The 26,209-nt window shown below is 43.5% G+C and overlaps 1 protein-coding gene across 1 annotated transcript; it reads left to right on the top strand.

Annotated features, from left to right (window-relative positions):
- Window positions 1–4,147: 4,147 nt before the first annotated feature.
- c20h10orf88 (chromosome 20 C10orf88 homolog) lies at window positions 4,148–25,397 on the top strand. The gene is made up of 9 exons (XM_078290774.1): window positions 4,148–4,204; window positions 10,482–10,631; window positions 12,390–12,596; window positions 13,560–13,629; window positions 13,953–14,144; window positions 15,210–15,320; window positions 16,432–16,543; window positions 17,008–17,203; window positions 23,578–25,397. Exons 2-9 carry the CDS (start codon window positions 10,489–10,491, stop codon window positions 23,774–23,776), a joined length of 1,230 nt encoding a protein of 409 aa, XP_078146900.1. The 5' UTR covers window positions 4,148–4,204; window positions 10,482–10,488; the 3' UTR covers window positions 23,777–25,397.
- Window positions 25,398–26,209: the final 812 nt, after the last annotated feature.

Raw genomic sequence — 26,209 nt, 5'->3', positions numbered from 1 at the left:
CATTACAGTTACTAATTACCTTTTTATAACTGTAATCAGAAACATAATCCAATTCATCATTACTCATTACTTTCAGTTGACTTTGATATTTGAGCTATACAGGCACCGGTATAATTTGAATTACAAAGTTAAATTATTTCAGGGTTGCATACAGATTGTGCCACATTTTCTACAGATGTAGAATGTTTCTGCTCTGTCAAAGTGCTGAGTAGAACAACTTCTATTTTCCTGTTTGGATTTATGGAGGATGTGAGTCTTGGGTTTGAACACTGGTTGCCTCCTGCTCCTCTTTCAGCTGTGGGAGTTCTGCTGTCTGTTGACCCACCTCATCTTCATAGACACACAGAGGAGTCTGTATGGTGTGAAGGGACAAGGGAACGTATAAATGTTCACTCTTTGATTCTCTGTCATTCAGACACTCTTGTTTTCATCTGTCCTGCATCTAAAGCTCCTGCTCATTACGTTTTTTATCCTACAGAATCTGATTTTAACGGTGCGACACACTCCGCCTCGGCTTCTGGTTTTGCCCGTTCGGTTGACGTCTCTACAGCGTGACCTCCGACATGATGATCCAGATGACTTTTAAGAGTGAATCCCGCCCCGCAGGTGGCGCCTCCATGTGTTCGCTCCCCGCTGTGCATCCTCATCATGTGAATCCTCCGGTTTCCCGGCTGAGTGAATCTTTTACCGCAGACGGAGCAGCCGTACGGTTTTTCCCCGGTGTGCACCCTCATGTGTCGCGTCAGGTCTTGTTTCTTGCTGTAGTCTTTCTCACAGACGCTGCAGCGGTATGGTTTTTCCCCCGTGTGCGTTCTCGTGTGAACTGTCAGGCTTTGCTTGTGGTTGAATCTCTTACCGCAGACACCGCAGCCGTACGGCCTGTCGCTCGAGTGCGTCCTCATGTGAAGCTCGAGGCTCGTGTCGGTAGGGAATCCGCTTCCGCAGACGCTGCAGGTGAACGGATTCGCTCTGGTGTGAATCTTGACGTGCTGCTTCAGGCTGCTGTTCTGGGTGAACCTGGCACCGCAGACGTCGCAGCCGTAAAGTTTCTCTCCCAGGTGTTCTTTGATGTGAGCGGTCACTTTGGAGATTGAGCTGAATTTTCTGTTGCAGACGACGCAGTGGAAGGGTTTCTTTTCCACGTGGCTCCTGGCGTGTTGTTCCAGATCTCTAACTCGCCTGACGCGGAATCCTTTACCGCAGACGCCGCATTTGTACGGATGCATCTTGATGGCCTCTGCCGTTTCGTTTGTACAAGTTTGATGCTTTACAGCCATCCACTTCAACGTTGCTGTTGAGTTAGTGACATTTCTTTGGGCGGGACTAGATTCCTCTGCGATCTGAGTGTTGGTTTGGATGTGTGGAAGATGTGAGGATTGGGTTCGATCTTGATCTGAGTCTCTTTTGATACAGATTACTGTCAAACTGGAGTCAGTGATACCAGCGTCCTCCAGACCTTGAAGCTGCTTTTCCTCCTGACTTGTCAAAAGTTCCTCTGGTTCTTCTTTAATCTGCAAGTTCTCTGGGTCCTCCGGCTCCAGACTGGGACTCCTCTGTTGAACCTCCACTTTACAGACTGTTTGCTGTGTATGGAGGCAGGAGAGGACACTCACACGCTCACTGACTGGTTTTGATAGCCCATAGTGCTCTCCCTCCTGTTTTATCTGTTCTCTGTTAACAATTATCATTTCCACTGGTCCGTTATATTCGGTTTTAACCACGCCGAAATCTTCCACTTCCGATTCTGTTTTAGCGACTCCATAACTGTCCTCCTCCGATTCTGTTTTCACCGGTTCTCCTGTGTTGCCGACGCTGCGACTGAATGTCTTTTCTCCAGCGTGAACGCTTGTATGAAGCCTCAAGTCTCGGCTCGAGCCAAACCTTTCAGAGCAAACGTGGCACTGAAAGGGATCGCTGCCTTCGTGTTTTACCAGGTGGTTTTTCAAATGCACAACTTTCTGGAACCTTTCCCCGCAGACAATACAGCTGTATGGTTCCTCTGCTGCCGGAGTTTGCATGTTGTTGTTTTTTTTCTGTACTCGAGATTTCACGTTTCCATGTGAGGACAGGGTAGGTTCAGCAGGTTAGTCAGATGTTCATTGGTTGATTTTAAAGTCCAGTAGTCCTCATGCTCTCTTCTCATCTATTTCTTCCACATCTTCTATTTCTGCTTATTTCTTTTTCTTTGTCTTTTGGTCGTCCTAGTTTTATAGTCTACAGAGTCATCTCCCCTGTTTCTATCTGCTCGTCTGTCTTTGAACACAATTTGTATCTATGCCTGTGTTCATTTTTATAGCAACTGTTTGAACTTGTCTTTGCAAAGTGATGACACTATCAATTAAAAAGTGAGGCTGGACTGGGTCAACTGGGATGTAATGAGCTGGTAAGCTGGGATAATTTGGACTTGGTTAATGAAAGTAGTTTTGCGCTGGATGACTGAGATTGGTGTTAGTGGGATAGTTTTAAACTGGGATAGGCTTATGTTGATCAAATGGGACTGAAGTGGGATCGCTAACTGGGGAAATATGAGCTAATTAACTGGGACAGATTCATACTGGTTAACTGGGACTAGATCAAACTAGCCAACTGGAGTAGTTTTGAGCTAAATGGGAGTTGAATGGGACTGAATCAGTAAACTGGGATAGGTTTTGCTGGTGAAGTGGGACTAAATCAGTGAACTGGGATAGGTTTTGCTTGTTAACTGGGACTGAATCAGTAAACTGGGATAGGTTTTGCTGGTTAACTGGGACTGAATCAGTGAACTGGGATAGGTTTTGCTTGTTAACTGGGACTGAATCAGTGAACTGGGATAGGTTTTGCTGGTTAAGTGGGACTGAATCAGTGAACTGGGATAGGTTTTGCTTGTTAACTGGGACTGAATCAGTAAACTGGGATAGGTTTTTCTGGTTAAGTGGGACTGAATCAGTAAACTGGGATAGGTTTTTCTGGTTAACTGGGACTAAATCAGTGAACTGGGATAGGTTTTGCTGGTTAAGTGGGACTGAATCAGTGAACTGGGATAGGTTTTGCTTGTTAACTGGGACTGAATCAGTAAACTGGGATAGGTTTTGCTTGTTAACTGGGACTGAATCACTAAACTGGGATAGGTTTTGCTTGTTAACTGGGACTGAATCAGTAAACTGGGATAGGTTTTTCTGGTTAACTGGGACTAAATCAGTGAACTGGGATAGGTTTTTCTGGTTAAGTGGGACTGAATCAGTGAACTGGGATAGGTTTTGCTGGTTAACTGGGACTAAATCAGTGAACTGGGATAGGTTTTGCTGGTTAAGTGGGACTGAATCAGTAAACTGGGATAGGTTTTGCTGGTTAAGTGGGACTGAATCAGTAAACTGGGATAGGTTTTGCTGGTTAAGTGGGACTGAATCAGTAAACTGGGATAGGTTTTGCTGGTTAAGTGGGACTGAATCAGTAAACTGGAATAGGTTTTGCTGGTTAAGTGGGACTGAATCAGTGAACTGGGATAGGTTTTGCTGGTTAAATGGGACTGAATCAGTAAACTGGGATAGGTTTTGCTGGTTAAGTGGGACTGAATCAGTGAACTAGGATAGGTTTTGCTGGTTAAGTGGGACTGAATCAGTGAACTAGGATAGGTTTTGCTGGTTAACTGGGACTAAATCAGTGAACTGGGATAGGTTTTGCTGGTTAAGTGGGACTGAATCAGTAAACTGGGATAGGTTTTGCTGGTTAAGTGGGACTGAATCAGTAAACAGGGATAGGTTTTGCTGGTTAAGTGGGACTGAATCAGTAAACTGGGATAGGTTTTGCTGGTTAAGTGGGACTGAATCAGTAAACTGGAATAGGTTTTGCTGGTTAAGTGGGACTGAATCAGTGAACTGGGATAGGTTTTGCTGGTTAAATGGGACTGAATCAGTAAACTGGGATAGGTTTTGCTGGTTAAATGGGACCAGACGAGCTTGTGAACTGGGATAGGTTTGAGCTAGTTAACTGGGAAAGGTTTCTATTTGTTCACTGTGAAAATTTGGCTTTGACAAAGTGGGATCATTTTTGGTTTAGGCTTGATGGTGGTGACTGGCTGGCTGGTCCTGCTAGGTGGGCGGGGTTAGCTAGGCTGAGCTGGTTCTATTCCTCAGTTTTGGGGGAAATTATTCCAGCCAGCAGCCAAATGCTGGAAAATTTCAACTGTGGCTTGTTAGTGTGTGCATTCTACCAGCCACTTTGACGGGTAAGTGGTCATTTGAAGGTCCTTTCAGTCAAAAACTGCAGTTGGCTGGTGAGACAGGGAATGTGCCTGGAGGATTTTGGGATTTACCAACCGCTGCAGCCAGCAGACACATGAAGACAGTTTCCTGCCGTGTCTTCGGTGCCTCTTTCTTTCTCTGTAGTTTCCTTGCTTGGTCTCTTCATTTTTTTGCTGTCTGGCTCATCTGAACGATCAGACGTTCCTCCTTCCTGTTTAGCCTGTGGAGGATCCGCGTCTTCCTGCTCCAGACTGCAGACAGGAAACCAGAGTCAAACTTTGTGCTTTCAGTGGTAAACAGCGGTTGTTTACATACAGTGGTGTTTGGTCATAGTTGGTGAATATAGCCTTGGCTTTACCCGGCAGTCAAGTTCAACACACTCTGATATAAAATAAAATCTGTAGCTTCTCACACATGTATCACTGTAAGTTTCCTGTTGAGGAAAAACTGTACAATAGTTGCGACATTTTTAATAACAAATGATTGTTATGCCCTTCAAGCAGCTGTTAACTGTGCTGTAGTACTTTTATGACAAAAATAATGTGTTTGGGTGTGCTTAGGTTTCTCTTCTTTGTCCAGTATTTAAATTTTCTTGTATGCTTACTATAATTGCTATAAAGACACAATGAAATGAAAAATGACTTTGTTAGTCAAGTTTCCATGTCGTAATATACACCTATTTAACAATAAATGCCCCCCAAAAAATACATGTTTATATCAAAATTTCAATCTAACTTGTCCTTCTTGGAAAACAGCGCATCTTTAATGGTGACATCATGCTGCACTAGGAGGTGTAAACAAAAACTCCAACCAATAAAACATGACACACATCATCAAGTCCCACCCCCCCGCCCCTCCCATCAAATCAAACTGCCTTTCTCTCTCTAACTGTTATTCCAGGGAGGGATGGTGTACATCCCTCCCTGTGTTGTCCCGCCCCATCATCCTGTTCCAACAGGAATTACATCACATTAAGGAAGCAAGATGATCTCAAAATGCATTTTCATTGGGACTTTAATTCTGATTGGACAAAACAAAACAAAAAAATCTTGTAAAACATCATCACTCATTTCACTCATCTCTCATAAGAATGACCACACTGTGAGCATAAAGCAAACACAGTTACAGCACACAACAAGACAGTCAGATGTGTTGTAAACAGCAGTGAGTCAGTCTGGTTTCAGCTGATCTTTCCTCTTGAAGCGACATCGTCCTGCCAAGCTGCGCGGCCCGCAGGAGACAAAGAAGTCCTTGAAGTTGTTCCGGACGGCCCGGGCGGCGGCGGACGCCCCGCTCCCCGATGGGCGGCCCGGGTCCAGCAGGCTGCGGTCGCCCGCCACGAGTCGCCGCCACTTCCCCTGCCGGACCCAGCCCGACGCCGTGACGTCATCCGCAAAGCCCGGCGTCAGATACCGAGCCTCCGCCGTACACGCAGCGTCAGCGTAGGACAGGAAGTTATGGAGGGCGACGCACGCCTTCAAGATGTCTACCGCCATCTGTGGCGAGCAGCTCAGCCGCTGGCTGAGGATTCTCCACCTGGCAGACAAAATGCCGAAAGCGTTTTCAGCGGCGTTCCGTGCACGGGAATGTCGGTAGTTATAGACCTGCTCATCCTGTGTGAGATCGGACCCTGAAGGAAAAAAGTGATAAACAGAACAGGATCATTAACATCAACTTGACAACATTGGTGTACATTCTTTTTTCTTATTTATTATCTTTTTTGGGGTATTTTAGACTTTATTTGATAGTTCACAGTGGAGACAGACAGGAGAGATTTATGAAAGAGGGTGGTGACATTCGAAGAAAGTCCTGGGCCGTATCTGAACTCAGGATGCTGCAGTTACCTGGTATGTGCCTTAGATTTTTTGTACATTCTTTAAAGACTCCAGGAAGTGGCATGTTCCATCGGTTATCAAAATTTCATTGGATGAAATCAACATTTTTTGTCATTTTTTTGGCCTGTATTGGTGAGCAGGTGAACATCAAGTCCAGCAAGTAAAAATATATATATATATTTTTTTTATTTCATGGAGTCTTTAATTAGTTCAGGCTGAAAGAACAGCATTACTTTGAAGGTTGGAAGATAAACAGCACAAAAAGTGAGCTTCAAGTTACATTATGCAAATTGCTAATCAGTTCTACCACACCTGGATAGGGGCTGATGAGGTTCACACACATCGGGAAAGCAGCGTTTCCCACGAACACAAACGGGCTGCTGGTCGCGGTGCCGGGCAGCGCGTCAGGCGGCGGCAGATCCAGTTTCCCTTCGAGGAGGTTTGCTCCAAATTTGCTCTCCCGGAACACGCCTTCAACGCTCTGCTGGCCGAACGCTCCGACATCCACCATGGTAAATCTGTAGTTCGCGTCACAGGCCGCCATAACAACCATGGAAAACGTCCCATTATAATCGCGGCAGTCTTCGCTGAATCTTCCATGCTGTCTCACTTCTATGTGTTTCCCGGCGATGCAGCCGAGGCAGTTCGGGAAGTTCCACGTCCTCCAGAAGTCTCCGGCGACGTCCTTCCACCTCTGCGGCCCGTCTGGGAAACACACAAACTGGTCTTTCAGAGCCAGCCAGATCGCTCTGCAGATTTGGGACACGAACCTGGCTACCGTTGGCGTAGACAGTTTAAAACTCTTAGCGAAGCTTCCCAGCGAATGTCCTGACGCAAGAACCCGCAAAGTCACATCCAGCTTGCCTGACAAATCCATCACAGTGCTTTGTCGCATCCAGCGCATGTACGGGGAGATTCGATCCATCAAATCACAGAAACTACTCGCAGACATTTTAAAGTACTGAAAATGCGTCGCCTCGACAACGCCAGGCCTTCTTTGTTGTTCCCGCCGTGTCTTTGTCGTTGTCAAAGGACGCACCAACTGTTGCCTGTTACACCTTTTTCTTTTTCTTCTTCTTCTTAACAGTTGTAAACAAAGCCGTTCCTCCTCCAGATCCAACAGTTGCAGATCGTTTAATACAGCAGCCATGTTGCTGCAGGTGACTGAAGTCGAGTCTCCCTTCCTTCGGCGGGTTTTGATAGTTCAATTTCCACCTTAGCACTAGAGCTTTTCAGCCGCGCGCTCGTTACGAAAGCGCGGGAAGCATGAACGTCCATGTAGGAGCTCCAAAATGGTTAGGCTACAATCCACCAATAAAATCCAAGAAGAAGAAGAATTAGAAGATGTTAATATACGCTGCCGGTATGTCAGCTCGCACGCGCATGGACACACCTATAAAGTGAGTCAAAGTTGTGAGAGAAAAAACATAGTTAGCGTTAACATAAACCCACTAACGTTGCTTCGTGAGAAAGCCCCCTGGCCCCGATGCTGTAGTTCATTCTTGCGTAGACAGTTATGCTAAACTCCATTGAAAACATTGCAGTTTAATGTTGTCTTGCTTGTCGGCAAACGTAACTGACTGAACACAACTTGAGGCATTTTTTTACGAGTTCTTACTGTGTTTTGGTAGATTCGGCATATAGATAATACACCAAGAGGGATTTTCTTTCAATCAAATAAAAACGTTACGAATTGGTTCACACGTTCGCTACCGCCACCCACAGTGTGTTTTGGTGGAAGAAGATGGCGGGAACAACAGGCAAAATAATTCTAAAAGTTAAAGTTTTATTGAAATGAGTGGCGCTTGGTGTATTGGGTGTATGCCGAACAGACGAGTGGCTCTTAAGCATCCAAAAAAGGTCTTAAGTCATGTTCTAACAAGTATGTAGGTTCGCCAATAAGCAAGCCAACACTATGTTCAGACTTTGTAATGGAGTTTGTCATCTCGTTTTTCTACTAGTAGGCTGACTAGCTAATGTTTACATGGCTGTTGGTAAAGCGAAGTTGAATGTTAGCTTGTTACCTTGTGAGTCTGATCCGCTGCGGACAAAAGTAGACAGACTCTTCTTGTTAGTTTTCGGCATTAGCCTACGTTACCTGTAGGCTACAAAACACTGTAAAACACTCTATCTACACGATCAGCTCTCTACACATCAGCCTCCACCTGTGTCAAGCTGCACAGACTAAAGTGGAATTTCCGGTCATAACCTTCAAAATAAGAGCCATGCTGACAGGAATCAGAAGTAAATTTAAAAAATAATTGCAAAATGTCCGTATGGGCCGATGTAAGAGTCATTAAAGCCTACAGGCTGCCAAACACACACACACACACACACACACACACTGCAGCACAGTGAAGATACACTGCCAAGACAAGAATCCTGATGGTGGAACCATAATAACAATAATAATGATAATAATAATAATAATAATAATAATAATAATAATAATAATTATACGAACAGGATAGGAAGTCACAACTTTGTCAAACCTTTATTGGCAAATGTGTTGCTTCTTTTTAATGTTATGTTGCTCCACTTTTCCCTGTTATGATTGGATATGTTTTGAACACCAGAGGTTTCGGGTTTTGTCATGTTATTTTGGTTGGTATTTTTTCCATCACTCTATCAAAGTGAGAGTGAAGAACTTTATTAAATTAAAATGCAAATGCTGTTTTTTTTTCTGAAAATACATTTATACAGCAGATATTCAGAGTCATACGAGATATATCCAGTTTCACTTCATGTTTAATGTAACCATTCCAGTGTTTTTGATACGATTTTGTTCTGTACTCCAGGTTCAATTATTCTTTTTCCAAGACTAAGTGTCATGTTGTCCTGTCTCAGTCAGTTAGCTTGTCCTTCATATAACAGAAACATCCCAGGTTTGATTCCACTCTGCCTGTTGATGCATGTTGTCCCTTTTTCCTTCCTGTATCTCTTCTGCAATATTAAAAAAAAAAAAAAGCAGGAACACCTTCAATTTAATCTTAAAATTGGTTAAAAAATGTACACTTTCACACGGACAAATGTTTTAGTGATTTTATTTTGAAATCAAATCCGCCGTACTTCCTGTCTCAGTCTCCCTCTCTCTAGCTTGACGCACGAAATTCGTTCAGGCATGTGGGACGGCCTACTGTTCTGGGGCCTGTTGGTTCGTGAGTCGCTGTGATGTGACGTCATTTCACAACATCCCGTCGTGTGTCTGCTGCAGTTCGATGTATGTAGTTAGAAATTAGGTTAAATCCAGGTTATTATTTATATTTATGGATTGAATTCACGATGTTTCTGTCGACTTCTGAAGACACGAGGAGCCGTCAAGTCAGAAACCTGAACATCGCACCGGAAGGGAGTGAACTAGCGAGTTAAAAGCTCCTGTCTGGTTGAATGTTAATGGGAACTTTAAATGGTTTCGGGGATTTTTTAAATCTTTTATCTTATTTGACAAATGGACATAGTGCAAAATTATTTCCCTCCAAACTGGCTGTAGAAGTCTCAGTCCTGCTAGTAGCATCTGGAACGATTTTAGGACGAAAATACCGATAAATAACCGTCGACTGGCGATTTCACGATTGGTGAGTCATGAAATGCACGTTTATGTTTTTAATGTTGATTTATTATAATGATCAGACAGAAAAAGGCACGCAAACAGCCACATTAGCACAATAATTTCTGTTTTAAAAAGTGGAAAAAGTAACAATTTTGAGGTGTTAATGCGGATATAAAACAATTCAGAAGCTTTATCTACTGTAATAGCACCCATTTCCTTTTTTAATGATGTTTAAATGAGGTATTATGTTAGTTTTGTATGGTGTTTGTGTGTGGAGCTTCAGTTTAACGTAAACACTCACATTAGCATAATTTCTGTCTTATAAAGTAGAACGGCAACAATTTTGAGGTAAAAATGTACAGTTGAGTAATCTCACTTTCCCTCTCAGCTAAACGAGACGAGCCGAGACAGAAGGTGTGCACGGTGTGAGTGGAGCTTACACTGATCTGACCATCTGAAGTTAAACAGTCAAATCAACATCATTTCTGTCTTCTTAAGTAAAACTGTAACAGTTTTGAGTTATAACTGCGGATATGAAATGGATTATGTTATCTACACTCATTCCACCCTTATATCCACATTATTGTGTTAAAAAGAGCAAAGGTGTCAGTTTAGTATCAGGCAGAGAGGAGCTCAGTGCCATCAGACTTTGTCTTTGAATCTCATAAAATTTAATTTGTCATGCTCATACTGAACCGCTGAATTCCTAACTTGTCTCCTAACTTGTCTCCTAACTTGTCTCCTAACTTGTCTCCTAACTTGTCTCCTAACTTGTCTCCTAACTTGTCTCCTAACTTGCCTCCTAACTTGTCTCCTAACTTGTCTCCTAACTTGTCTCCTGACTTGATTCCTAACCTGTTCCCCCTCTCGTCCCAGCGTCATCATGGTGGACATTGCTGTGGAAAACGGACCTGGTTGGGTTTGTGGAGCTGCGGAGCGCCGCCTGGCAGATGTTCTGCTTCCTGTTCACATCGCCGACGGCGACGACAAAGACCTGAGTCGGACGGAGAGAGACGAGTCGGACCGGTACGACGAATCACTCTTTATATCATATTACCATGCAGTTCAGAGTTGATGGTTTAACATGTGATTTTGCATTTGTTAGTAGACATCGTTATATATCGATCAATATTGAAATAATTTATTATGATTATTTATCACCCTTGTGTCACCCATAGACTAACAACAGATGTAGTTTCTGAAGGGTTTTGAAGCCAAACGATCGGGTTTACGATCGCCGCCATGTTGACATGTTCTGGAGCCGGAGCAGCCAGTCAATCACTAGGAAAACAACCCTGTTTTATAACCGTTACATCCCGTTAATGACACACTTATTTTGAAAATCTCTATAAGGACACACATAAGAAGAAGTGAAATTAACTACTGAGACCAAAACCTCTTGTGGAAAAAAATGTATTGACTTTATCAGAAGTTGGTTGTGGTTTGTGGAGTCTTTCTGGAGCCGGACTCTAGCGGACCGTTAGAGGAACTGCTGCTGCTGCACTTCCTTGTTGGCTTCAGAATTCACCCGTGGTTGCTAGGTGTCACCGGAACTTTCAGTGTCCGTAAAACAGCCAGCGAATCAGCGAGCAGCTCCACGTCAGCCCGCTCCAACCGGTGAAACTGCACACAAGTGTGAACGCTTTCAGAGGCAACAGTTTTAGTGAAGAAATGCACTAAATCCTGCTGTAGAGATCGGTCTGTCGGACTCACGGTGCGATCGTTCGGCTTCAGAACACCTGGATTCTGCTGCTGTAGAAATTTTGTATTTCCTAACTTATTTCCTAACTTGTTTTCTAATTTGTTTTGTAATTTCTTTCCTAACTTATTTCCTAACTTGTCTGCTAATTTGTCTCCTCACTTGTTTCCTAACTTGTTTTCTAACTAACTTCTAACTCCAAGTGTTCTGAAACTGCACACAAGTGTGAACGCTTTTGAAAACAGTTTTAGTGAGGAAGACTCGCGCTATATCCTGCTGTAGAGATCGGTCTTTCGGCCTCACAGTGCGATCGTTCGGCTTCAGGACACTTGGATTCTGCTGCTGAAGCTGTTTGGAGAAATTTTATGGTCATTTTTACCTTTTATCTCAGCTAAAGAACGACTCCCTGTTCACTCCAGTTGATTTGGAGAAGAGCGACTCGGAGCTGCCTGCTAACTCGCTGTGTGTTTTGTGGACGAACAATAAATAATGAGTAACAGGGTTCCTACGCAGGTCTGGAAAGTCTGGAAAAGTATTAAAAATGAATTTGATCATTTCCAGGTCTTGAATAGTTTGGGAATTTGACAAAATGTCTGGAAAAGTATGGAAAATGTTGTGGTTCAGGTCCGATACACACATAATTATAGCTTTTATGTTGTTGTAGACCCACTTTGAGTCCACAGTTTTTGTTGATGTGAAGAATAATGTTCAGATAGAGGGATGCTCTTATTACCCAGCATGCATTATATCAAATACCGACCAAAATCAAATCCAGTCAAGAACATAGGATCTGGGAAAAATATGGAATTTTAAAATGGAAACCGTGTAGGAACCCGGCCAATCATCTCACATATTCTGATATTTGTCGCTGTGAAGAACAATCTTCATCTATACAGTGATATGACCTAGTTAGCAGGGGCAAGATGTCTGTCTGCGTAAATCATATTGAACACCAGACAAAATCTTCAAAACAAATCAAGGTCTGGAATTTTTTAATTGAAAATGTGTAGGAACCCCGCAGTAAGTAATGACCAAAGTGTCATTTTTGGGTGAACTGTTCCTTTAACAGTAATCTCCTCCCGCAGTGCGGTGCTGTTGGAGCAGACGGAGGAGGGGTCTCCCTGCATCCTGACGCTCCGCTGTAGCCCCGCCCCCTCCGACCCCCCCGCCCCCCCCGCCGCCATCAGCAGCCTGCTGGTGGTCAGCGAGGCTCGGACCATGGAGGTTTACAACCAGACAGGAGATTACTGCGGGACGGGCCGAGGGGAGAGGGAGGAGGCTCAGACTGACAGGTACTCTCTCACACACACACACACACACACACACACACACACACACTCAAGCTATGTACTGGGTGTTAAATATTTTCTCTGTTTCCAGGTCAACATATTACTTACAGGCGATAGAATGTTGAATTATTTTGTTCAAATGACGAAATAGGTTAAAAATGTCTAAAATTATGCAGCTTTGTTTTTCAATATCATTATTTTTGTTATTGTTATTAAAAACTGTATACTTACTTATGGTATACAACACTAAATCACATGGGGCAGATGGGGGTGTTGTACTTTTTTCGTGTTGATTTGCTCTTTAACAAGTCGGTTCTCCAGGTAATCCAAACTTGCGTAGTTAGTTCCAGGTTGTGATTTTTTAACTCTGAGCTGAGACTCTTTTGGTTTAAGATCTGCTGTTTCCTCACATGACAGCAGAGCAGAGGTGTGACCAAGTCACCTTTGCTCGAGTCCCAAGACAGTCTCAAGTCTTGAGGCACAAGTCTCAAGTCTGAAACCAAGTCAAGTCAGAACAAATCAAGAGTCCAGTATCAATTTAATATCTTAAAGAAAACTAAATATCTAGGACTTTTCAATGCAATATGGTTTTAATAGGATAAAAACTTGGTAAGAGCATCATGAGTTTGATTTCTATAATCAGTTTCAACTTCAATAAATTCAATCATTCCATACAAATTCAGAAAACAGAATTTAAATTCAGTCGTCCGCTGGAACAAATCTCATCACTTTCAATCTAAGTCATTTACACAAACACAAGATCTCAAGTCAAGACTTTAGAAACCTTTTCAAGTCATGTGACTCGAGTCTCCACCTCTGCAGCAGAGGAATTTGAACCCGAATGTTTTCATTTCAGCCTCACAGGTCTGGAGTATTTGGTGTTTACATTTTGTTTGATAGAAAGGACTTGTGATGGACTTGTGATGGACTTGTGATGGTTCTGTCGTCTCTTCTTCCTGCTCACAGTGCAGACAGAGGGCCGTTCTACAGGAAGCAGCTGATCCTGGATCCTCCCTCCTCCTGCTGTGAGGTGAAGGTGAGCTGAGTTCAGGGTCACAGGCTTTCTGCTGGCCGGTAAAACATGCAGTTGTCTAATAAATAAAAATATTGCCGGCGAAAATGTCCAGCGGAAAATATGATAAATCAATCAGTAGCCTAATTAAATGATATCTCATGACCTGTACAACTGGCTGGCACAGATGGTTTCCTTTCTGTTAAACTCCACTGTTAATAAAATGCATTTGTTGCATCATTACATTTGGTTTGTATTGCTTTTGTATTGTTTTTTTTTAGAACTGGGAAGAAACAGTGAACTATTCCTTTGATCCACCTCTCTCTCCCCTCCTCTTCCTCCCCCAGCTGCTGTCCCTCGGCGGTAGAAGCAGTGTTTTGGTGTGTCGTATCGTCCTGGGACTCCGCCCCCCCTGCCCCGGCCCCGCCCCCGGCCCCGGCATCGACCTGCAGCGGGTGCAGAGCCTGGTGGAGGAGATGGGCAGCAGCCTGTCCCCCGGAGCCCAGAGCCTCATGGACATGGTGCAGTTCCAGCAGCAGGTAGGGGGAAGATAGCCTGGTAAGACCATCCTGATCACGTGACCTCACATTCTGTTTCGCTCCACGGATCAGTCTGGACTTCCAGCCGCCCGCATCGATTTCCTGAAATTACAATGTAACCGGGCCAATCAGGGACTGCGTCGTAGTTGATGACGTGAAATACAGGCCGCCGCTGGCAAAACAGTAACGGCGTCTCCCGAAGCAACGAGCGGTAACGTTAACGTTAGTAGAGTAAACACAGCCATAAGTGCAGTTATTGCAGAAATAGACTCAATAACAACAATTAAACAAGAACAAGAGTACGCACTAGCGGAGTTTCTCGGTGGAAAAGACGTTTTCGCCGTTCTTCCGAGTGGATTTGAATTTGGATTCGCTGATTGGCTGAAGGAGTTTGTCTGTCAAGGCAAGTACTCCCGCCCACGAATCAATCAACAAATCGATGTGGGCGGCTGGAAGTCCAGACTGATCCGTGGAGCGAAACAGAATGTGAGGTCACGTGATCAGGATGGTCTTACCAGGCTAGGGGAAAGACCCCATGAAACGGCATCCTTACTTCCTTGATTTCATGGCGACTTTAAAGGAGCAGGAAATCAGTTATCGACCCCTGTAGACACCCAGGGGGAACTGCAGCGACGTTGATGGGACTTATTAGAGCTGGAATCGGGCCCAAAAATTCAAGCCCAGACTGTCCTGAGCCCCATTGGTCGATTAGCCGACTAGACCCTGATTTTTATAGGTTGGAGTCATAAAGACTTACTGGACTGAAGTGGAGTAAAACTACAAGCACACTAGCAGCTGTTATGAGAAAAAACATTGCTGTATTAAAGTTAAGGTACAAATGCATTAGACTGAAGTAAGCCCTCCGTTAAAGATCAGCAGGAGCTCATTTTGTCAGCAGTCCTGATGCTGCAGACCGAACCGGACCGAACCGAACCGAGCCAGTCAGCTCTGTATTTTGAGGTGTAGATGTCTAGCTCAGTGTGAGTATATAACTACTGGAGTTGAGGTTTGGTTCTTTCCATAGACTGTGTCAGGTGACTGTGGTCTGTCTCTCTGTCTGTCCAGAACCAGGCCGGCGCTCTGAGCGGCTTCCTGCCTCTCCTGATGGGAGGCGGAGCTTCGTCCGTCCTGAGCAGAGCGGCCGACAGGAACGGGCCGCGGCCTGCACAGCTCCGGGTATCGCTGCTTTAATGCTTTAGTAACTTTAGTTCAACTCACAGTTCATTTTCTGTCGACAGTAAGCTCTAGAGGACAAACACAACTCAGCGCTGTGGGTGGAAACCTCTTCTCAGCTCTGTTGCTATTTTTAAGAAAAAGTTAGACATTTCTTTTTAATCTGGCTTTTAATTAAGGTTATTCTGTGTACATAGGATTTTATGTTCATGCTGCTGTATTTCCTCATTCTTTTAGTCTTATTAACCTTATTAACCAGGTACAGTTAGCTTAGCTGTTAGCATTTATGCACGGTCCTTCACTAGGTTTGTCCTTTGTAGGCCTCCGTAGTGCAGTGGCTTTGCTGAGCTTTATTTACAAATGTTTTTGCGGTTTCTGTCGCCCTCTAGTGGACAGAAAATCGCTTACTGCAGCTTTAAGTATTTACGGTTTATTTAATTTCCTTTTTTTATTTATTATTATGTGAAGCACTTTGGGCTGCACTTCTGTATGGAAGGCGCTACAGAAATAAAGTTTATTATTCATATATAAAGGTCAACTTTTCAGGAACTAAAGAGAGAAAATAGAGCTTTGTTTTCAGCTTGACCAACATGCAGGTTTGAGGTTTTGCAGTCAGTTTTGAAGTGTTTCCTGTAGATCTCATCCCACAGAGGAACCATGTGATCCTTCTGCTGAAGCTAAAACATGAAAGTCACCAAAATTGGAGTTGGGAAGTTTTTGCCTTTTCAGTTTTAGCTCCAACCCTCTGGAACCGCCTCCCTCTATGTTTTATTTTAAATTTGCTGTTTTATTATTTTATATTCATGTTCCTATGGACTGCTGCACTACTTGTCTGCACTTTATGTCCTGTGCTCTTTTGCCCTCTTTCTTTTATCTGTTTGTTTTTAACTTGCTATATAAATAAAGTGTTCCTTACTTACTTACACATCAACAGCGCAACTTTGCAAGTGAATTGATTGTTGATGAACTATTGAACAGTATGCAAACAAATCACCTCCCAAACAGAAAACTCTTAGCTGTAGTAACTCCACCCGCTCCAGACTTGATGCCAGTGAAAGTCGGGTAACAGCTGACTTCAGATCAGGTTTGTGACGGAGCGTCTTCTCTCCTCCAGCCTCCGGCCGCCGCCCGGCCGGCACAGGACGGAGCGCTGCGGTCCGACGAGTCCGGCGCCGACTCTTCGCCCCCCGGACCGAAACTGACTGGTTTAGATACCGAGAAGACAGGTGAGGATCTTCTGTTCCCTCAGGTCCGGAAAAGTTTTGGAAAATAAACTTCGCTGTCCAGGTTTTCAGGTTAGGTTTTGGAATTGGACAAAACATCAGAAAGAAAATGTAGCTGCAGACCCACTGAAAGCTCACAAATTATGATATTAATATTGATTATTGGCAAGAACGTGAGTGTTGAAATGGAAAATATGTTGGAACTCTGTTTCTGTGTGATGTTATAGAATAGAAGATTATACTGTTTTAGTTTTTTAAGGCTTTTTTACAACTGGCAACAAATTTATCTTGTATGGATTATGGACCAGAAAGTGAGTTTTAAAGCCAGAAATCTCAGCAGCTTGCCAAGTAATCAATGAGTCATACTGATCAACAACTCTATCAACCCTGCAGATATACAGTAAGATGGTCTGTTTGTTATGTGACAGTAAAAACCTGCACCTTTAAATATCTCTTTCCACCCCTAGTGAACAGTGAGCGCTCAGGTCCGGTGAGCCACGCCCAGCTGGCACAGATGATGTCACACTTCCTGAACGGACAGGGGCGTGGTCAGGCGTTAAGCCCCGCCCCCGAGCTTCTGCCCATGCTCCAGAGCGTCTGCGGTCAGGTGACGCAGCTGAGGCTCGACGACGCCGAGGAGAGGAGCCGGAGCAACGGAGCGTGGTGAGTGGAGCTCAGAGAGTCTGCCCGCTTTCTGTTAGAGGATCACTTCATAGTTTAGTTCCTCTATATCAGGCATCACTAACCGGACTCTGAGCCAGATCCGGACCCAGTGACGGTTCTGTGCGGACCGCGATCCATTTCTGATCAATTAATGAGAATTAATAAGATTGACGGAGCGTTTTTTTCAGTGGAGCTAGGAGGTCACAGACCAATCACATGCGTCTACTTCACTGAACTCAGCCAATCAAGGTGAAACGGGAAACGCACAGAGAGCGAGAGAGAGACGAAGAGAGAGATGACGGCATGTCTTACTCCAAAATGAGAAAAGTAGACGCAGAAAATTGAGCTTTCAAGATGAATGGACAGACCAACATGCCTTCATTCTCCCCACAACGAGTTCTGAACCAGACTGCCTCATATGTTCTGAACCCGTGGCCGTAAGGACAAGCACAGATCCTGTACAGACCCACGGCTCATGTTCAACTCTCTGCACTGAAGCACTGCAACACGGTTAAATTACCTGATTCCACTAACGTTACTTAAATACCACAAGGTAACGTTAAAGTCTGTAGGGCAGCGAAGACGAGTTCCTGTCTGCAAATCCCTGTTACGAAAACGCCCTCTAGAAGCAATTTGATGAAGCGCATCATCTCACTAAGCTTTACCTGACTGACTGTCTGACTGACTGTCTGACTGTCTGACTGTCTGACTGACTGTCTGACTGTCTGACTGACTGACTGACTGTCTGACTGTCTGACTGACTGACTGACTGTCTGACCGTCTGACCGACTGTCTGACTGACTGTCTGACCGTCTGACCGACTGTCTGACTGTCTGACTGACTGTCTGACTGTCTGACTGACTGACTGACTGTCTGACTGACTGTCTGACTGTCTGACTGTCTGACTGACTGACTGACTGTCTGACTGACTGACTGACTGTCTGACTGTCTGACTGTCTGACTGACTGACTGACTGTCTGACTGTCTGACTGTCTGACTGACTGACTGACTGACTGACTGACCGACCGAAAAAGAGGCAATGTGAAGCGCCACTATGAAATAAAATGTACATTGTTTATTTTATGTGATAGAAAGTCATACAACAGCTACATATAGGCCTCCGAATCATAGCACAAGTTAGACATCATGATACTTCAGACCTTTGATGGGAAGAAATTTTAGTGACTGGACCTCCTTGAATTTTAGTATTTCTCTCCGAAAGCGGTGGCACCGACCATTTCCACTCGGCGGATCGTCTTCTACCGAACTCTACTGTTTACGATCTGACCCGACCGTCCAGAACCGGATCACTCCGCCAGGAACCGCCTTTCACCCCACAGCGCTCTGTGCTGCGGCAGAGAGAAATAGATCTGTGATTTCCTGATTAGTGAATGTGTGGCAGTGTAGGAACTGAGTCGTTTTTTGGTGATCTGAGGAATCAGCAGCAGGACGGACAGAGTCGGGTCTGATTCACCCTGCTGGGATTGTTCTGATAATGACCGGCTTGCCACAGTCACATTCGATTCAATTCAGCGTACTTAACTGCTATGAAGTTGAGCACAACATAACCAAAGCATCAAGGTAGATGATAGATCAACATTTTTTTTTGATTAAATTAAATTAAATTAAATTAAATGTGTGTGTGTGGACAGGTGATCTGGGTTTCTGAGCCGCTACAGTTCAACAGTAAACAAAACAGTTCAGATATAAATTTCGAGTCACATGACCTGGACTCGAGTCACATGACCTGGATTCACGTCACAGTTTTAATTGCTTGAGACTTGACTTGATGCATGAAGAGAAGACTTGAGACTTGACTTGACTTGGGTTCTGGTGACTTGGGACTTGACTCTGACTTGTACTTTGATGACTTGAAAAGGTTTCTAAAGTCTTGACTTGAGATCTTGTGTTTGTGTAAATGACTTAGATTGAAAGTGATGAGATTTGTTCCGGCGGACGACTGAATTTAAATTCTGTTTTCTGAATTTGTATGGAATGATTGAATTTATTGAAGTTGAAACTGATTATAGAAATCAAACTCATGATGCTCTTACCAAGTTTTTATCCTATTAAAACCATATTGCATTGAAAAGTCTTCTCTAAGATAGTAATTGATAATGGACTTGTGATTTGTTCTGATTTGACTTGGTAATCTACATTTAGATTTAGGACTTGACTTGAGACTGACTTGGGACTCGAGCAAAGTTGACTTGGTCACAGTCTGACTCGGGTCAAACTGTCTGTGGATCTTCATGTTACAGAGACAGATCTCCAACTGAATCTTCTGACTCGACTCTTCTGAATTTCATGGAAATGGAGCTCAGACTGCGAGTAAAAACAACAGAGAGCGTTGTGCTGGTTGTTCTGCAGTCACATGGTGCGGAGCAGAGTGGACACAACAGAGACGTCTTTACTGGACGGGACAATAGGAGAGTCTGTCTGTGGTCGGACCGGAGCCGTCTGTCTCAAACAGTCGAGTCAGCGGACGCCCGAACAGCTCCCACCGCTTCCTGCTGCAGTATTCACTGAGCTGCAGCTGTAGGGTTTCTTTATGAAACACTGTCAGAATACTAGTGTCATTTAGAGTTATAATCCATTTACTGCGGTCTACATCTAGTTTACATTTCCCCCAATCATTTTGCAATGCAAATGATCGTAATATATCTATATATACACTGCCCATCAAAAGGATTTGGACACATCACATTTTTCTTTATTTTTACTATTTTCCACATTTTAGAATAACAGTAAAGACTCAAAACTGTGAAATAACACAAATGGAATTATGCAGCGACCAAAAAAGTGTTAAACAAATCCAAACTATCTTATATTTTAGATTCTTTGCCTTGATGGAAAGACAAAGGCTTTGGAAAGAAATTCATACATAGGATCAACTTCACTATTTATATTTGACTAAGAAACTCATTTCAAGCATTTAAGCAGAAGCCTTTAGATCAAAATGCTTTAAGAGAATAAGAAACAGAACATTCAGTCAGGAGACTGGTAGTGTAGATCTATATCTAATGAATTTAATTAGATTTTTTTAAGTTTACTCTTTTTTTCATCGTTTGTAAAATCTAAACTTGCTTGAACTGAACTGTCCCGGCTAACAGAGACGGCCTGAATAAAAAGCCATGATGGATGTGACAGTAAAGTTTTAGAGGCGACTCGTTTTTCCAGGAATTATTTGTCAGTTTAGGAAGTAAAAAGCACCCAAGACTGCCAATATATTCAGTAATATTTGATGGTGAGTTTTACTTTCATGTCGTCAGTCACAGTTTTCAAATAATGGATATGAAATTTCATTACTTATCAAATGTTCATCAGCAACAGGAAGTTCCAACTGGATCACTGGAAACAGAAAAAATTAAATAGCATTTTAATGTCGCAACTCATTTAGATATGAGGCTCTGGTTTTATCCAATGACGGTTTAAAGAGCGAGGAGCATGGAGAGACAATAGAGTTGATTTATCAGCGTCTCTGTGTGTGTGTGTGAAGCTTTAAAGAACTGGTGCCATACTTCACCAGAACTGATATAATAAATGAAACCGGCTCTCCCAACGCTGATATAAAGACGATTATTATCTAGACGGATTCACAGCAAACATTTGTTCCGCTCTTCGTATGGAAAGTGTGTTCGTGTGTCGGTCGGACGGACTGCCGCTTCGTCAGTGAGGCTCTTTGTCCAAACAAAGCTGAGTTGAGAACAGCAGAGTCTGGATCCAGATCCGGACGGGACGCTCAGGACCGCAGCAGACCGGTACGTCTTCATCACAGCAACATCAGTCTGGTTTCACAAATTAAAATATCTGAAGAGTTTAATTCCAAACTGAGAAATCGACCTTCTGGGAAAAAAGTAATGTCTGTTCTTACAGAAGGATTGACAGCACAGACTTCTAACAAATGGTAGTTTTTAAAGGATAGCAGAGGTGGGGACCCGAGTCACATGACCTGGACTCGAGTCACATGACCTGGAGTTGAGTCAGTTTTAGTTGCTTGAATCTTGTCTTGCTGCATGAAGAGAAGACTTGAGACTTGACTTGACTTGGGTTCTGGTGACTTGGGACTTGACTCTGACTTGTACTTTGATGACTTGAAAAGGTTTCTAAAGTCTTGACTTGAGATCTTGTGTTTGTGTAAATGACTTAGATTGAAAGTGATGAGATTTGTTCCGGCAGACGACTGAATTTAAATTCTGTTTTCTGAATTTGTATGGAATGATTGAATTTATTGAAGTTGAAACTGATTATAGAAATCAAACTCATGATGCTCTTACCAAGTTTTTATCCTATTAAAACCATATTGCATTGAAAAGTCCTAGATATTTAGTTTTCTTTAAGATATTAAATTGATACTGGACTCTTGATTTGTTCTGACTTGACTTGCTGTTCTACATTTAGACTTGAGACTTGACATTAATGACATGGACTTGACTTGAGACTTGCAGCTCAAGAGTTGAGACTGACTTGGGACTCGAGCAGAGTTGACTTGCTCACACCTCTGAAGGATAGTAGGTGACTTAAGGAGACAAAACACTTATTTTTTCCATATATGAAAGATGCTGAATGTTGAACCCACTTTCCCTCAACCTGCCTCGTATGCTTCTACTGCAGTTAGTGATTTACTACGTTTCCCAGAATGCCTTTCAACAACCTCCAGAGAAGGGGCGGGAACTTGCTGCTTTCAGCTGTGGGTTTTATATGTAGGTGGAGAGAGAGAGAGAGATGGTGATAGTAGAGCGAAAGTTTTTACAATTGAGAAAAAGTGAGAACCGCCCTTCACTCAATCCCCAGCCTGTCTCTCTGCTGCAGTGCATTCTGGTCTCTCTCCTGCTCCTGCAGTGCATTCTGGTCTCTCTCCTGCTCCTGTGGTGGAGAAACTGGTCTCTCTCCTGCTCCTGTGGTGGAGAAACTGGTCTCTCTCCTGCTCCTGCAGTGCATTCTGGTCTCTCTCCTGCTCCTGCAGTGCATTCTGGTCTCTCTCCTGCTCCTGTGGTGGAGAAACTGGTCTCTCTCCTCTTCTACGATGGATTTCTCCCTGTATGATTGTTGAACGTCTCTCGGTGCAAAATGGCGGCTCTAGAAAGAAGCCCTCGCTCTTTGATTCTGAGGGACTGACACCAAAACCTGACGTTTACCGCTGAGGTTTTACATCCTGAAACATTTTCTCATATCAAACTCCACTGGAGCTGCTGGAAACATCTGGAGGTGACGTCACCTCATCTACGATTGGCCGGTTATCCATGAAGAAGAAGAAGAAAAAGGGGGGATTTTCGGTTTAATGTCACGCTGGATGAAGAGAAGGTTGCTGTGGGGATCGGATGGATGTTGATGCTGCAGTCTGGATTTCCTCTGGATCTGAGCGGCGGTTTGGCGGTTTGAAGATTCTCCAAGATCGCACAACAAGCCTTCTGGGTAAAAACTAAGGCCGTTGGAATCTGTTTGGAAACCTCAGAGCAAAGAAACGACTGGAAGTGATTCACAGTTAGGGAAAAGAGAAGAAGAAGAGGAGGAAACATTTAAGATGAAAGTTTCCCTTCAGGTGGAAAAAACCCTAAACCAGCTGAGAGTTTAAAACAGGAGTGTGTGTGTGCGTGTGTGTGTGTGTGTGTGTGTGTGGAGGTTAATGTCCTGCTGAGTCTGTGTTTATATTTGGTGTTTGTCTGTGATGTGGCTCTGCTGTTCATGAGTCAGCTCATTCACTCTTTCTTTCTTTCTTCCTTCCTTTATTCCCTTCTTTCTTCCATTCTTTCCCTCTTTCTTCCTTTCTTTCTTTTTCTTCCTTCCCTCTTTCCCTCTCTTTCTTTCTTCATTTATTCCTTCCTCTCTTTTTCATTCTTCCTTCTTTTGTTTGTTGCTTCCTTCCTTTCTTTTTTCTCTTTCTTTCTTTCGTTCTTTCTTTCTCTGGCTACATTCACATTTCAGGCTCAGTTCTGATTTGCTGCTCATGTCTAATTTTTTTTCATATTTTCTTCATATCTACTGTAGGATGTAACTCATATCCCATAATACTCTGAACTGCTAACCTGAGATACACAGCAGAACAGTTCTGCGTCCTAAATTTCATCAGTCAATATTTCAAATTCACAGATGATTCTATCCTCAAAAACAGAACTGTTTTTAAAGGTGTTAAAATGAATATAAACTTTAATTCTTCCCCATAATGGACTTTAACACAAGTCGTGTTGTTAGAGGAGGAGTCTGTTTTTAAATGGTGGATTTCTCATGTTGTCGTGGTGCTGTGAGGCGCTCTGGATAAAAGCTCTAGTCAAATGGCGTGTAATACCTTCTGTCCTTCTCCTCCCTCCTCCTCCTCCTCTTCCTCCTCCTCCTCCCCCCCCCCCCCCCCCCCCCCCCCCCCCCCCCCCCCGCAGGGAGTTGGACTCAGCCATGGAGCGTCGTCTGGAGCAGATGGAGCAGAGGCTGAAGGAGCACATCGACCGCCGGCTGGACGCTCTGGAGCAGAAGCTGGAGACGGCCTTACTGAGCGCGCTCGGTCAGGGAGCCGCGCCCGGCTTGACGGGCGGAGCCTCGGAGCCGCCGCGCACCGCCCAGACCCCCGTCCCGCAGTGAGGTCATGAACCGGAAAGATCCAGAAAACATAAAAAAAGACTAAAACGTAACGTGTTTACCTGGAGGCCTCATCGCCCCCCCTGTGACACTGCGGTCGGGACGCTGACGGAGGAACAGCAGAAGAAGAGGTGGGACTGCGGCAAAACTAACATCATGATAATCCTAACGACATCTGCTAACATGCAAAGTCACGTTAAACCAGAAGTCTGTCAGCAGAGTCTAAACAAAGCTGCAGCCTCCAGAACGGTTTCTGTTTGTTTAGCGTTTGATTTCCTGGTTTGATTTTCCGACTAAATCGCACGTGAAAGCAACGCTGTTTAGCAGCCGCCTTGGAAGTCCCGGATGTCGGACTTTCCCAGCAACACCTGAACGCAGCATGATGGTTAAGGCTAAAAAACGGAAATCGTCTAACAGTGGAAATCAGCAGCAAAATCTGATCAGCTGATCCTCGGACCGAGAGAGAGATCTGTCCACCAGAACAAACAAAGAGTCTAACTTCCCTCTAACACAGCGGTTCTCAACATGGGGTCCGGGGACCACCAGGGGTCCTTGAGGGGGTTCCAGGGGGTCCCCAGCAAACTGATGAATTATTAAACTTCAGCATTATTTCATTTACAAGAAGTTAACACGGTTAGAGAATGTAGAAGAATGACTGTTCTGATCAGTTTCTCTGTTATCTCTCTACCTGCAGTACAGACAGTCATGGAGTTCTGGACAAAATCTTCATATCATATCATATTATTGTCATATCTGACAATAAAAAATATTCTCAGATTTGGGTCTGAGAGACAAAATCTCATCAGATGGGGGTCTGTGGCTCTAATGTGGACTAAATTAGGGTCCTTGATATGAAAAAGGTTGAGAATCACTGCTCTAACAGACACAAAACAGACCATTCACTGACAGAAACATGAAGAAAAGCTTTAAACTAACAGGAACATGAGCTTCTCCAGGTTTTTGTTGACAGGATGTGATGCTTCCTCAGCAGAAAACTAATTTATCCCCAATAGTCTAAATATTGATGTGCATGTAAACACACACTGACTTTCCCCCCTCGCCTGTCATTTTCTCTCAAGTCTTCTTCCTTGTTGTTTCTGTAAAACTGTCACTGGTTGAATCCTGAGTAATAACGCTTTCCACATTCACAGTCTGCACTGTAACCTGTTTATCACCTGATCTGAACAGCTGCAGGAGATATAATGACGACTAACGAGTTCAGTTCGCATCAGTTTGGGTTTCAGCCATAAAAGAGCAACAGAAAGTCAGAATTAATAGACTTACACCTGTTACAGGAGTCTAAGTCCTGCATGTTGATTGATCTTTCTTTTCTATTCTTTCTTTTTCTTTTACCCGTTATGAATGTAAAATAATGGAGGAGGAAGTCATAAATGAATACAGTATGTTTTTGTTCTTGGCGTCTTATAATCACTGAAGGGACGAGTCGCTTAGACAGGAAAATATACATAAATTAATTCATGAATTAATTCATATACAGGGTGAAACTGTTTGAAAACACTGTATTGTTTCCATAATGTCTGTAACATGAAGCTTGTCTACTGTAAACTGTTGAATTGACTGTTTTAGCTGTGATGTACATTAACCAGACGGTTTTTAATGACTGCACTGAAAATAAAATATATTTATACTGCACTAAAAATTAAATGCATGCAGCCTTTTATTGAAGATTAAATATAGAATCCCTTCATACAAACACTATTTATAATAATAATAAACTTTATTTCTGTAGCACTTCTCAAAACCAAGTTACAAAGTGCTTTCCATGGTATAAAAACCAAAAAATATATAAAATCCAGAGTAGAAAGGAGAAAGAGGAGGTGAGGTGGTTGTGTTTGGAGCAAGGCACTAACACTGCTGAGGTTGAGGGTTCAAATCCCATAATAAACAGCCGTGGGACTGTCAGCAGAGAGAAGGAAGGCTTACAGTTATGGAGTTCCCAAAAGATTTAACTCACCAGAGAAAAATATTTTTATGGTATAATTATATTATGATCTGTGCTGAAATCTGATGGAATCGGTTTGGAACGTGCTGAAATGAAGTTGAAATCTGATGAAATCCCTCTGGGACGTGCTGAAGGGCTTCAAATCCAGAGTAGAAAGGAGAAAGAGGAGGTGAGGTGGTTGTGTTTGGAGCAAGGCACTAACACTGCTGAGCAAGGGCGTAGAATTGGGTAGGGACGGTAGGGACGTGTCCCTACCAATATCAAGCGACTCTGAAATGTCCCTAGCAATTATTTTGATTGACAATAAACGTTGTTTTGTCCGTCAGTGTCTAGTCAATGTTAACAGATCGCGTTCTCTACTACGAGTCCCGCTGCATTGGTGTAGTGCATCGGTGTCCCGTGTCGGCATAGCAACGGACGCTGTAACGAAACTTTAGTATAACAGCTGTTTTAGAATGTTATTGCGTCACCCG

Source organism: Centroberyx gerrardi, chromosome 20 (genome assembly GCF_048128805.1).
Source record: "Centroberyx gerrardi isolate f3 chromosome 20, fCenGer3.hap1.cur.20231027, whole genome shotgun sequence".
NCBI lineage: Eukaryota > Metazoa > Chordata > Actinopteri > Beryciformes > Berycidae > Centroberyx > Centroberyx gerrardi.
This window is presented reverse-complemented; position numbering and strand designations above follow the sequence as displayed.

What these genes read in the sequence shown, in the direction of transcription:
- c20h10orf88 (XM_078290774.1), top strand. Translation starts at nt 10,489, where the DNA reads ATGGTGGACATTGCTGTGGAAAACGGACCTGGTTGGGTTTGTGGAGCT. An exon ending in GAGAGAGACGAGTCGGACCG is followed by an intron (nt 10,632 to 12,389) that starts GTACGACGAATC and finishes CTCCTCCCGCAG; the next exon opens with TGCGGTGCTGTTGGAGCAGA. An exon ending in AGCCGGAGCAACGGAGCGTG is followed by an intron (nt 17,204 to 23,577) that starts GTGAGTGGAGCT and finishes CCCCCCCCGCAG; the next exon opens with GGAGTTGGACTCAGCCATGG.